Source organism: Blennius ocellaris (genome assembly GCF_963422515.1).
Source record: "Blennius ocellaris genome assembly, chromosome: 17".
Taxonomy (NCBI): Eukaryota; Metazoa; Chordata; class Actinopteri; order Blenniiformes; family Blenniidae; genus Blennius; species Blennius ocellaris.
In genome coordinates this window covers 23,697,609-23,710,121 of record NC_137666.1, presented here as the reverse complement: position 1 = coordinate 23,710,121, position 12,513 = coordinate 23,697,609, and the positions used below count along the sequence as shown (strand labels likewise).

Below are 12,513 nucleotides of genomic sequence, written 5' to 3'. Positions count from 1 at the left end.
AAGTCCCTCTCAAATCTGTCCCCCGGAACATTTTACACAATCGACTGCTCAACAGGAAGTGTTGATTCATTCCAACGGGCCGACAAGCTGAAACGCCCTGATTTAACCTGAGACTGTGGATGAAGGACTGGAGGACAAAGCCATTCTAAGAATTGGGGGACATGTTCTGTCTCGGTGTATTAATACTTCACTCCACACACAGTCTGTGAAAAGTCGTCGTTTGGCTTTGCTTTGCTTGTGGGACGTCGTTCTGACGTCTGAAGCACGACGAAAAAGTATTATATACATGTTTAAATATTATATCTAAAAAAAGGAAACAGCTGAACAACAGGTACTTCCCTGAAGCTGTGATATTTAAAAAAGGAAGCTCTTTGCTTTGTTTGATGTGAAAATGCATTAAACAGGTGACAGGAAGTTGTTGTAAGAAGAAACTGTGGTGTGAGAGGAAGTTAGTGTGAGCCCTCGTCCTCGGATCGTCCTCATTTGTTCTCAGCAACCACACTTCACTCCGTTTTCACCGCAGCGAGACCTGGAGACCTGGAGACCTTGAGACCTTGAGACCTTGAGACCTGGAGACTTGGAGACCTGGAGACCTGGAGACCTGGAGACCAGGAGCTGGAAAACTAAACTCCAAGGTGAGTCTTTTATCGTTTGACGACGCAGTAATTCTGACATCAGAACCACTGTGTTCCAGTAGGTGTGTTAATGGCAGGGTGTCTTCGTCCTCTAATCCAGATTATAGAGCATATTCCTCCTCTAATCCATATTATAGAGCATCTCCCTCCTCTAACAATCAGATTATAGAGCATCTTCCCCCTCTAATCCAGATTATAGAGCATCTTCCTCCTCAAACACAAGATTATAGAGAATCTTCCTCCTCTAATCCAGATTATAGAGTATCTTCCTCCTCTAACATCAGATTATAGAGCATCTCCCTCCTCTAATCCAGATTATAGAGCATCTTCCTCCTCTAATCCAGATTGTAGAGCATTTTCCTCCTCTAATCCAGATTATAGAGCATCTTCCTCCTCTAACATCAGATTATAGAGCATCTCCCTCCTCTAATCCAGATTATAGAGCATCTTCCTCCTCTAATCCAGATTGTAGAGCATTTTCCTCCTCTAATCCAGATTATAGAGCATCTTCCTCCTCAGGTTCATGACAGTGACTAATGACTGGTTTGAAATGTGACAGTGAGGGAAGCAGCTCAGAAGGTCGGAGGAACATCTCAACATGGCTTCTTCTTCTACGTCCACCAACGTGGGAAACATGGTGGTGGTCACCCATCTGCTCCCGGCGGCGGCCACCGGGGGGCAGCAGCCGTCGTGGGAAAGAGGCGGCAGGTTCAGGAGGGGACAGCCCAAGGCGCTGGGGGTGAGATTCTCATAACAGACACTGTCTCCTGGAGGGAACCAAGGTTTGGCCTCCCTTTCTTCCTTCCTTCCTTCCTTCCTTCCTTCCTTCCTTCCTTCCTTTGTCAGAATCCAAAACAACATAAAGTCCAGTGAAATAAGAGTTTCTCTCTCGTTCTGTCCATCATCAGTCATGTTTCTTGTGTTCGTCTCTTCAGACGGTTCAGATCATGATCGGAGTGATGGTCCTGGCGTTCACCATCACGATGGGCGTCGTCCAACCTACTCTGGGATTCTTTAGCGGGATTTTTTTTTGGGGAGCTGCGATCGTAAGTGAGGATTTTAAGTTCCTCTGTCTTCAAGTCGTCTCGTCCGTCTTCATCTACATTTACTGTTGCAGTACATCGCCTCTGGATCGGTGACGGTGGCTGCCGGCAAGCACTTCAGCCGTTGTCTGGTGAGTGAAACACATTCTTGGATTTGAGGAAAAATCATTGAACTCTTGTCATCATTTCAATTTTGAAGGAAAAAAATCTGACATTTTAAACATTTCTTCCATTGTTTTCCATCTAATTTCTCCCGTCCCTCCAGATCAACGCCTCTCTGGTGATGAACATCATCGCGGCGGTTGTTGCTGTAACTGGAATCATAATCTACTCACTGGATAGCGTCCTCTGGAACTACCACTACTCTGCCGTAAGAACTCTAATGGTTGTTTCCATGGTAACCACAGCTTAGCTATAGCAGGAGTCGCCTTGGTGGGATATCGTCTCTCCGTTGGGTTCGGTTCTCCGTTCAGAGTTGACTTGTGTTCCTGCTGCCACCGTCCCACCGTGAGCAGATTCTAACTTCGTCTCTCTCCAGTATCGTTATTATGAAGGTTATTCCATCGTGTTGGTCGTGTTCCAGCTCCTGCAGCTCATCGTTTCAATCACGGTGGCGGGATACACCTGCAGTGAAACCTGCGACTGCTGCAGGGAGGTGAGGAGCTCCGGCCGTAGCATCTAGTCGTTGTGCACATGTGCAGTCTTTTATTTTGACAGTCACCGTCATAACAATCCAGCTTGGTCGGTCTGTCCACGAGAACGTCGATGTCCCAGTGTTTAGAGCTTGTGGTTCTCTGCTTCCTGTGTGTGTGGTTCTAGTACTAAAGCAACCAACAGCACCCTCTGGTGTCCGTAACGAGAAACTACATCGCTTTAAGCATTTCCACTGTTTCAGTGTAAACGGACAGTTTTCAAATCGTGTGTACGTGGACATTTTCAAAAGTTGAAAGCGCAAAAAGCGACGTGATTTCACTCGAATCGTTGTCATGGAAACGGGGCCCCGGTCACATTTTGTGTCTCTCGTCTTCTAGCAGCCACGAGTCGTCGTTCAGACTGTCGACGGTGCGTTCGCCGCTCAGGCTCCGCCCCCTTTCCAGCCAGCGGCTGTGGCCCCCGCTCAGCCACACCCACAGGTAAATATAACATCGTCTATTAGCAACGTGGTTGTTTTGATTAAAACCCTGACGGTGTCCTGTTATGTCGTCTTGTCGTGTTGTCCCGTGTTGTGTTGTCTCGTGTCGTGTTGTCTTGTGTCATGTGTTGTCTTGTGTCATGTGTTGTCTTGTGTTGTGTTGTGTTGTCTTGTCTCGTGTCGTGTTGTCTTGTCTCGTATCGTGTTGTCTTGTCTCGTATCGTGTTGTCTTGTGTCGTGTTGTCTTGTCTCGTGTCGTGTTGTCTTGTCTCGTTTCGTGTTGGCTTGTCTCGTCTTGTCTCGTGTCGTGTTGTCTCGTGTCGTGTTGTCTTGTCTCGTATCGTGTTGTCTCGTGTCGTGTTGTCTTGTCTCGTATCGTGTTGTCTCGTGTCGTGTTGTCTTGTCTCGTGTCGTGTTGTCTTGTCTCGTGTCGTGTTGTCTTGTCTCGTGTTGTCTTGTCTCGTATCATGTTGTCTTGTGTTGTGTTGTCTTGTCTCGTGTCGTGTTGTCTTGTCTCGTGTCGTGTTGGCTTGTCTCGTCTTGTCTCGTGTCGTGTTGTCTCGTGTCGTGTTGTCTTGTCTCGTGTCGTGTTGTCTTGTCTCGTATCGTGTTGTCTCGTGTCGTGTTGTCTTGTCTCGTGTCGTGTTGTCTTGTCTCGTATCGTGTTGTCTTGTGTCGTGTTGTCTTGTCTCGTGTCGTGTTGTCTTGTCTCGTGTCGTGTTGTCTTGTCTCGTATCGTGTTGTCTTGTGTCGTGTTGTCTTGTCTCGTGTCATGTTGTCTTGTCTCGTTTCGTGTTGGCTTGTCTCGTCTTGTCTCGTGTCGTGTTGTCTCGTGTCGTGTTGTCTTGTCTCGTATCGTGTTGTCTCGTGTCGTGTTGTCTTGTCTCGTATCATGTTGTCTCGTGTCGTGTTGTCTTGTCTCGTGTCGTGTTGTCTTGTCTCGTATCGTGTTGTCTTGTGTCGTGTTGTCCTGTCTCGTGTCGTGTTGTCTTGTCTCGTGTCGTGTTGTCTTGTCTCGTATCGTGTTGTCTTGTGTCGTGTTGTCTTGTCTCGTGTCGTGTTGTCTTGTCTCGTGTCATGTTGGCTTGTCTCGTCTTGTCTCGTGTCGTGTTGTCTCGTGTCGTGTTGTCTTGTCTCGTGTCGTGTTGTCTTATCTCGTATCGTGTTGTCTCGTGTCGTGTTGTCTTGTCTCATGTCGTGTTGTCTTGTCTCGTGTTGTCTTGTCTCGTGTCGTGTTGTCTTGTGTCGTGTTGTCTTGTCTCGTGTCGTGTTGTCTTGTCTCGTGTCGTGTTGGCTTGTCTCGTGTCTTGTTGTCTTGTCTCGTGTCGTGTTGTCTTGTCTCGTGTCATGTTGTCTTGTCTCGTGTCATGTTGTCTTGTCTCGTGTTGTGTTGTCTTGTCTCGTGTCGTGTTGTCTTGTCTCGTGTCATGTTGTCTTGTCTCGTGTCATGTTGTCTTGTCTCGTGTTGTGTTGTCTTGTCTCGTGTCGTGTTGTCTTGTCTCGTGTCATGTTGTCTTGTCTCGTGTCATGTGTTGCCTCGTGTCGTGTCGTCTTGTCTCGTGTTGTGTTGTCTTGTGTCATGTGTTGTCTCGTGTCATGTTGTGTTGTCTTGTGTTGTGTTGTGTCATGTTGTCTTGTGTCATGTGTTGTCTTATGTTGTTTTGTCTTGTCTCATCTTGTCTCGTCTCATCTTGTCTTGTCTTGTCTTGTCTTGTAGGCGGTGCCCGAGTACAAAAACCCTGACCTGGGTTCCACTGAGCCTCCAGCTTATCAATTTGCTCCCTGACCGACCGTCCGACTCCAAATGTGCTGCTTTAGCTTGACTTTCTTTTTATATAATCCTCAATATCTGTCAACAAGAGACGTGGAAGAGATGAAGTGTAAACAAGCGAAGAGAGAGAAGAAGAGAGAAGAAGAAAGAAGAAGAGAGAAGGTAGACGAGGTGTGGAGATCAGGAGATGCTGTGTGACTTCAAGCTGCAAAGTGAAATATCATGGCTGGAATATTGTGTGTTAGATGAAGCAAAATAAATAAATAATGTGCTCAGTGAATATGTTTTGATCATATTCTACATTAAAATGCAGTGTGTGAAGAAGTGGGCATTCATTCATTCATTCATTCATCCATTCATTCATTCATTCGTTCATTCATTCATCCATTCATTCATTCATTCAGCTGTTGTTAGCGCTGACACTAATTGCTAGCATCCACTGGCAGTTAAACAGTGAATGATGAAGTTCTGCTGTGTGTGTGTGTGTGTGTGTGTGTGTGTGTGTGTGTGTGTGTGTGTGTGTGTGTGTGTGTGTGTGTGTGTGCGTGTGTGCGTGCGTGCGTGCGTGTGTGCGTGCGTGCGTGCGTGCGTGTGTGCGTGCGTGCGTGCGTGTGTGCGTGTGTGCATGTGTGTGTGTGTGTAGACTAAAAAAACCTTCTGGTCCACTAAAATAAAGTGTCTAAACTAAGTCTTTCTGTCAGGAGTTTTTTATTGACGTAAACATGTCGTGACAGATGAGTCAGCCTGAGTTTGTCCTGTGCAGAGTTTGGTCTGAGCCCCCCTCTTTATATGCCTCAGTGCCCTTGAGCAAGACATTTTAACACAAACGTCTCCAGACAGTTGGACTGAGTGTCCACGTTGACCAGAGCATGAAACCAAAGCCATGTCCTCTGTCTTTGTCCAACATGGAGCCGGTGGACCTGGATGATGTAGAAGAAAAGGTTGTGATGAAAATAAGACGAGCAAAGGCTCGACCAGAGCCTCCACTGAACCTTTGGACCCCAAAATGAAAAGCAACACACAACAACACAACTGGAGTTTGACATTCCAGGAACTCTACAGTTTGAACTGATTGAAAATTGTGATTAGATACAAATAAGACGTGTTCATAATTATTTAAAAATAAAAGTGTAACTGCACATCAATTCTAACAAATGTTTAGCTAAAATTCAATTCAAGCAAAAAATCCAAAGTTTACGACTCTGTGCTTTTACTTTGCTGTTTTAATGACGAAAGCACCAGAAAGCCACTGCGATGGAAATAAAGCTGCAGCGTCAAACATCAACTAGAAGTAAACTGCAGGAGTTCTGCTTGGCTGTGGAGAAAAGTGTTCCTCTGGTGCTCTTCAGTTCAGGATCCCTGGAGAACCACTGTCGGCTTCTAAACAGAAACATATACTCAATTCTCTTCCAATATACTTTGTGACATGATATAGTAATCAAGCTAATAAAGTGAAACAAAAGAAATGTGGATCTATTGAAAAGTGACAGTTCTCACAGAGAAGCTCTCCCAGACCATCGGCTTCAGTGTGAATAAGAACATCATTTTTGAATAAAAGATATAAGTAGAATAAAAGACAATTGCTGAGGAAAAGTAAAATACCATCCACACAGAGAATGACACTAATAAGGCATATGGTGAGTTTGTGCAAGTATTCCAAAAAGTATATGATAAAAATTGTCCAATGACAAAATACTGTATAAACAGAAAGTGTAAATAAAACCCATGGACGTCTAAAGGATTGTTGAATGCATCCAAGAAAAAAACCTCACTTTACAAAATATTTATAAATAATAGATTAAAAGAAGCGGAGAACAAATATAAGAAATATAAAAATGAATTGATGGGTATAATTAGAAAATGTAAACAGGATTATTATCATAGGTTGTTAGAAAACAATAAGAATAATATTAAAGGCTTTTGGAATATCTTAAACAGTATAATTAGAAATTAACGAGAACGATCAATTATCCACAATATTTCAAAGATGACGACAAAGCTCTAAATAATATGAATGAAGTAGTTGATACATTTAATAAATTCTTTGTAAATGTTGGACTGAACCTGGCTGCAAAAACAGCAAATGATGAGAATTATAATTGTGAGCTCAAAGACACAAATCCTCTGTCCTGTTCCTCAATCCTGTGGAGGAAAAGGAGATACTGGACATTGTTAGAGGGTGTAAAAATAAAACCTCCACAGATTACTATGATATGGATATGAAGACCTTACAAAGTGTTATTGAAAGTATCTCTGAGACGTTAACATACATCAGTAACTTCTGTTACAAACTGGACAATTTCCTGATAGTATGAAAGTTAAAAGTGATTCCTCTGTTCAAGGCAGGAGAGAAACATTAAACATCTCTTCACAAACTACAGGCCTGTCTCCCTCTTACCACAATTCTCTACAATCTGAGAAAAGGTTTTCAATTCCAGACTTGACAGCTTTATTGAACGGTTTAATTTACTCTGATAATCAGTTTGGCTTTAGGAACAATCACTCAACTTCACACTCTTCGATATAACTGAATAAATTACTTATGCTGTTGACAACAAGAAATATGCATTAGGGTTATTCATTAACCTGAGTAAAGCGTTTGACACAATAAACTATGACATATTAATTAATAAGCTAGAACATTATGGGATCAGGGTGGAGCTCTACAGTGGGTTACCAGTTATTTACAGTAAAAAATGGAAAACAACGTGTGAAAATCGGTGATTATCAGTCAAGTTGTCTACAAACTGTGTGTGGAGTACCTCAAGGTTCCATTCTGGGCCCCAAATTGTTTAACATGTACCGTATTTTCCGCCCTATAAGGCGCACCTAAATACCTAAAATTTTCTCAAAAGCTGCCAGTGCGCCTTATACACCGGTGTGCCTTATATATGGAAGAATTGCGCTACTCGAGACTGCTATTTGACAGGTGAACAACCAGAAGCTTTTATTTTGACACCTCTAACTTCGCAACCGGATCTTCAGAGCGGACGACACTCCACACAACACCTTCATCACTCATGGTTGCACACCAACATTCTAACAAACCAAAATAAACTAGATGAAATAATTACTCCCTAAACTGGGGAACAAAAACACATAAACACAATCAACACAACACCAAGCCCAACAACAACCCACAATAACCTCCAACAACACAAAACATGAATTCCCATCATGCCTTGCAGCGACCACCACTGGACGGTAAGCAGCCGCCGACTTCATTTTCCCCGTAGAAGAAGAAGCGCGTGGTGCATGCTGTGATATATGACTGCGCATGTACAGACCCCAAAATGGCCCCGACGAAGAGACACGCGTACAATGCCGAGTTTAAACTCAAGGCGATCAGTCATGCAGTCGAACATGGTAATAGAGCAGCAGCGAGGGAATTCCACATCAACGAGTCAATGGTGCGGAAGTGGAGGAAACAAGAAGATGACCTGCACCAGGTAAAGAAGACAAAAAAGAGTTTCCGAGGGAGCAAAGCCAGATGGCCACAGTTGGAGGACAGACTCGAACAGTGGATTGTTGAACAGAGAGCAGCAAGTCGGAGTGTCAGTACAGTCACTGTTCGAATGAAGGCAACCGAGCTAGCAAGCGAACTTGACATTAATGACTTTAAAGGCGGTCCTTCTTGGTGCTTTAGGTTTATGAAAAGACGTAATCTCTCCATCCGCACACGAACTACTGTTTCACAGCAACTGCCAACAGACTACCGCGAAAAGCTGGCCTCTTTCCGCGAATATTGCAAAAACAAGGTTAATGAAAAAAAGATCCGGCCAGAGCACATCATCAACATGGACGAGGTTCCACTCACCTTTGATATTCCTGTGAACCGCACTGTGGATAAAACGGGAGCACGCACGGTAAATATTCGCACCACAGGGAACGAGAAGTCGTCCTTCACTGTCGTTCTCGCTTGCCAGGCTGATGGCGAGAAACTTCCACCCATGGTTATTTTCAAGAGGAAGACCTTGCCAAAAGAAAACTTTCCAGCCGGCGTCGTCATCAAAGCGAACTCGAAGGGATGGATGGATGAAGAAAAGATGAGCGAGTGGTTGAGAGAAATTTACGTGAAGAGACCAGGTGGCTTTTTTCACACAGATCCATCCCTGTTGATCTACGACTCCATGCGCGCCCATATCACAGATGGTGTCAAAAAACAAGTGAAGCGCACTAATTCAACACTCGCCGTCATTCCGGGCGGATTGACAAAAGAACTCCAGCCGCTCGATATTGGTGTCAACAGGGCATTCAAAGCTCGACTGCGAACTGCGTGGGAACAGTGGATGACAGAAGGCGAACACACGTTCACCAAGACGGGGAGACAGCGCCGGACGACATACGCCACTATCTGCCAGTGGATCGTAAATGCTTGGGCTGATATATCAGTCTCAACTGTGGTCCGAGCTTTCAAGAAGGCAGGAATTGTCACTGAACTGCCAGACAGCAGCAGCGACACTGACTCGATTACTGACGACTTTGACGAGACGGAGCCGGCGTGTTGGATGCCGTATTCGCCCAACTGTTTAATTCGGACACAGAAGGAGAAGAATTCGAGGGATTCGTGGAGGAGGAATAACTTTATAAAGTGAGCTTTACCGGTACATGTTTATTTTGTGTGTTGTGTTGTGTGACGTTCACGCTTGAGCAACGTTGAGTTATTGAAAAATTGTTATTGCTTTGCACTATTTCGAGTGTTACGGTACTATATTGTTATTGCACTAATGTTTGATTTACCGTAACACTATCAGACTGTTTTTTTCGTGTTGGGCGTGAACGGAGTTGTCCGAACGCTGGTTTGTACCGGGTAATAAAGTTTGACTGACCCATCGGACTGTTTTGTTGACATTCCCTTTAGCGCAGCTCCATCTAATGGATGCATAACGTACCAGGTAACCCCAGCCTCTACTGCAGCGTCTATTCCAGGGGTCGGCAACCCGCGGCTCTTTGGTTCCTCCACTGCGGCTCCTTGAGCCTCTGTCCCACTGCAGTTCATCCCGGAGGGACGTAAGGAGGCAAGGCCAGCCAGAGAGGGACGTAAGGAGGCAAAGCCACGCAGAGAGGGACGTAAGGAGGCAAAGCCACGCAGAGAGGGACGTAAGGAGGCAAAACCACCCAGAGCGCAGTCCCGCTACAAAGAGTGGGATGAAATGTAGGCGGGTTGTGAACAACGCAGCGATATAACGTCATTACACAACAATAATGGCATGAAGATCGTAGAGTCGCGGCTGCAGGTCATGACAGCCGGAGCCGCAGCTCCACGGCTCAACTGGTATCTGAAGCTGGGAGCTTCCTGTACCTTTCAGAGTAAAAGCGCTGCGCTGCGCTGTGGAGCGCCGACAATTCCGGGAGGATCATTGCGGACTTGTTGAGTGTGACGGCAAATTCTAATGAATTACACAACAACTACAGGACATTAAAGACACACCACTCACACTCATGGTTCTAACAATCCCAGATTTCCCACAGATATCTTCCATTTTAATAATGTGTAGCAATTGACTCTTATTCCAGAAGTTTACGTGCGCATAGTCACACTTCCGGTTTAGCCCCGCTACTTGAATTGCGATACGAGTCTGTTTAATTGTTTCCAATTTAAAGCACAGTCACAAGTCAGCAAGATTACATTGCTGTGGTAAGACATCATGGAGGAGAAGTAGGCAGTGTAGGCTTTGTTTATTTGTTTATTTGTACATTAAAATTCATCCTGAGCTCCTCAGTGCAGCCGATTGAAACTCCCATAATTCATTGCAGCTGTTTGTGGTGTTTTAAATGCAATTATTGGGGGTTCTATTTGGTTTGTGGTGTCGGTAATAATTGTGTTGTGTTGTGTTTTTGTTGCTTAGTTCATGTACCGGTAGTTTAGTTTATTACCGGTAGTTGTAAGTTGTCAACCAGCAGTGAAGTAGGTTTTGTGTGTAGTGTCCTCCTGGCATAGGCTGCAGGTAGGACTATCAAAATAAGGTGCATGCACCTCTCTGGGTGTTAGAATCAGTGGGAAATGCAACCTAATAGCTTTGAACTGTAAAGGTTGCTGACCACTGGTCTACTCCATGCGCCTTATACGGCGGTGCGCCTTATATATGAATGAAGTTATGAATTATGGCAATTGATGCAGGTGCGCCTTATACACCGGTGCGCCTTATAGGGCGGAAAATACGGTACATAAACCACATCTGTAAAACATCTCAAATTCTTAGATTCAGCTTGTTTGCAGACGATACAAATGTTTTTGCTTCAGGAGACGATTTAAAACAACTGTGTCTAATTGTTTACTTGGAACTCAAGAGTGTCAACAAACGGTTCAAACAAAACTAATGATCTCTAAATGTGAGTAAAAGCAAAATGATGATATTCGGCAACTGTAATTCCAATTCGTAGGAAGCGATTCAGATAGAGGGTGTTGTTATAGAGCGTTGTTATAGAGCGTTGTTATAGAGCGTTGTTATAGAGCGTTGTTATAGAGTGTTGTTATAGAGCGGGTGCATGGAATCACATTCCTTGGAGTTTTTATTGATGATAGAATTCCTTGGAAATCTCACATCAAATATATATCTACGGAAATCTCAAGAAACATTGCAATAATAGCAAAAGCAAAGCACATTATAAATATCAAAGTTTTACACACCGTATACTGTTCTCTGATTTTGCCCTATTTATATTATTGTACTGTGGTTTGGGGTAGTACTTATAAAAACACAGTAAAACCAATAGTAGTGTTACAAAAAAGAGCTATTGGATTAATTCATAAAGGTTTCTGGACCACACTAACTCATTATTTTTATAATCAAACATCATGAAGTTTAGTGACATTGTTGAGTTCCAAGCAGTACAGATGTTCTATAAAGTACAGATGTTGTATAAAGCAGGTTACAGATTGTTACCAAGACAAATACAAAGAAGGTTCCAGATCGTACTGGTCGTCATGAATCACGTGAGGAATTAAAGTTTAGGACTCAGAAACACAGTAGAACCCTCAAAAATGTTATCCCGACAGTTCATGGTGAACAACTGTGGAACAAATTGGAGACGAAGTTGAAACGACGTCCAAACATCAACCTGAGGTCCGTTTCACGAAGCAGGTTTAAGGATTACCCCAGGTTAATTAACACCGAGTTGAGGGAAATGCGGGATTTTCCGTTTCACAAAGGGAGGTAACTCAAACCGGAGGAAGCGGGGTAACTCAAGCCTGTTTCATGAAGCGGTGTAACGTCAACTCCCGGTCAGTTACCGGGGCAACAGACGCTCTAGAACTAACCTGGTCGGGAGCAGGTTTTTGTCAGTGAACACGGAGTTTTGCTCTGGCTCCGCCCCCTTTCAGACGGGCACGGGACTTCATTTCCACATTCAGCGGGGGAGTTTTGGTGAAACAGTTCTGCAGTGCCTTATTCCAGAGGCAAATTAGACGTCAACTTTATTCCCTCAATATGGAATGTGCTTTTGATAATGATCCGATTGATGAAGGCGCAGCATTACTTCGCCCAGAATTTAATATTCGCATCATCAGACATAGATGTACTGGCATTTGCAGACACCTTCCTTTTTGAGCGGTACGTTTTACTGCCGAGACCATTATGTACATCCACAGTTTAATCGCTCTGTACATTAGCAACATCACCAGCTGAGCCTTGCCCTGACGTCATAGCAGATATTGTGTGTTGTGCTGCGTTTCCTCGTAAATGGCAGAGCTGTCAGAGACACCATATGCCATCATTACTTCGGGGTCTGACCACCAGCACCACCATCACCACCACCACCACCAAATAAAGACATGATGCACAATTAATTTGGTCTTTTTTATTTCCTACAAATACAAGCGCTAGTTTAGTTAATGTAGTTAGTAGTTAGCATAATTCACCTGGGACTGTACACCCACCCTTAACTTGTGCTCCAGTTTTTTCCATCTTCTGGAGCAGGTGGAGTCTATAG

At 44.2% G+C, this 12,513-nt stretch overlaps 1 protein-coding gene across 1 annotated transcript; it reads left to right on the top strand.

The window, feature by feature from the left end:
* The first annotated feature begins 518 nt into the window (after positions 1-518).
* Positions 519-4,709, top strand: LOC308142546 (membrane-spanning 4-domains subfamily A member 15-like). Its single transcript, XM_080513020.1, has 8 exons — positions 519-635; positions 1,195-1,374; positions 1,571-1,681; positions 1,753-1,809; positions 1,944-2,048; positions 2,217-2,333; positions 2,710-2,811; positions 4,528-4,709. Exons 2-8 carry the CDS (start codon positions 1,234-1,236, stop codon positions 4,594-4,596), a joined length of 702 nt encoding a protein of 233 aa, XP_080369146.1. The 5' UTR covers positions 519-635; positions 1,195-1,233; the 3' UTR covers positions 4,597-4,709.
* Positions 4,710-12,513: the final 7,804 nt, after the last annotated feature.

Coding starts and splice junctions, on each gene's coding strand:
- LOC308142546 (XM_080513020.1), top strand. CDS start 1,234: ATGGCTTCTTCTTCTACGTCCACCAACGTGGGAAACATGGTGGTGGTC. Junction 2,049..2,216: donor GGAACTACCACTACTCTGCC/GTAAGAACTCTA, acceptor GTCTCTCTCCAG/TATCGTTATTATGAAGGTTA. Junction 2,334..2,709: donor CCTGCGACTGCTGCAGGGAG/GTGAGGAGCTCC, acceptor CTCGTCTTCTAG/CAGCCACGAGTCGTCGTTCA.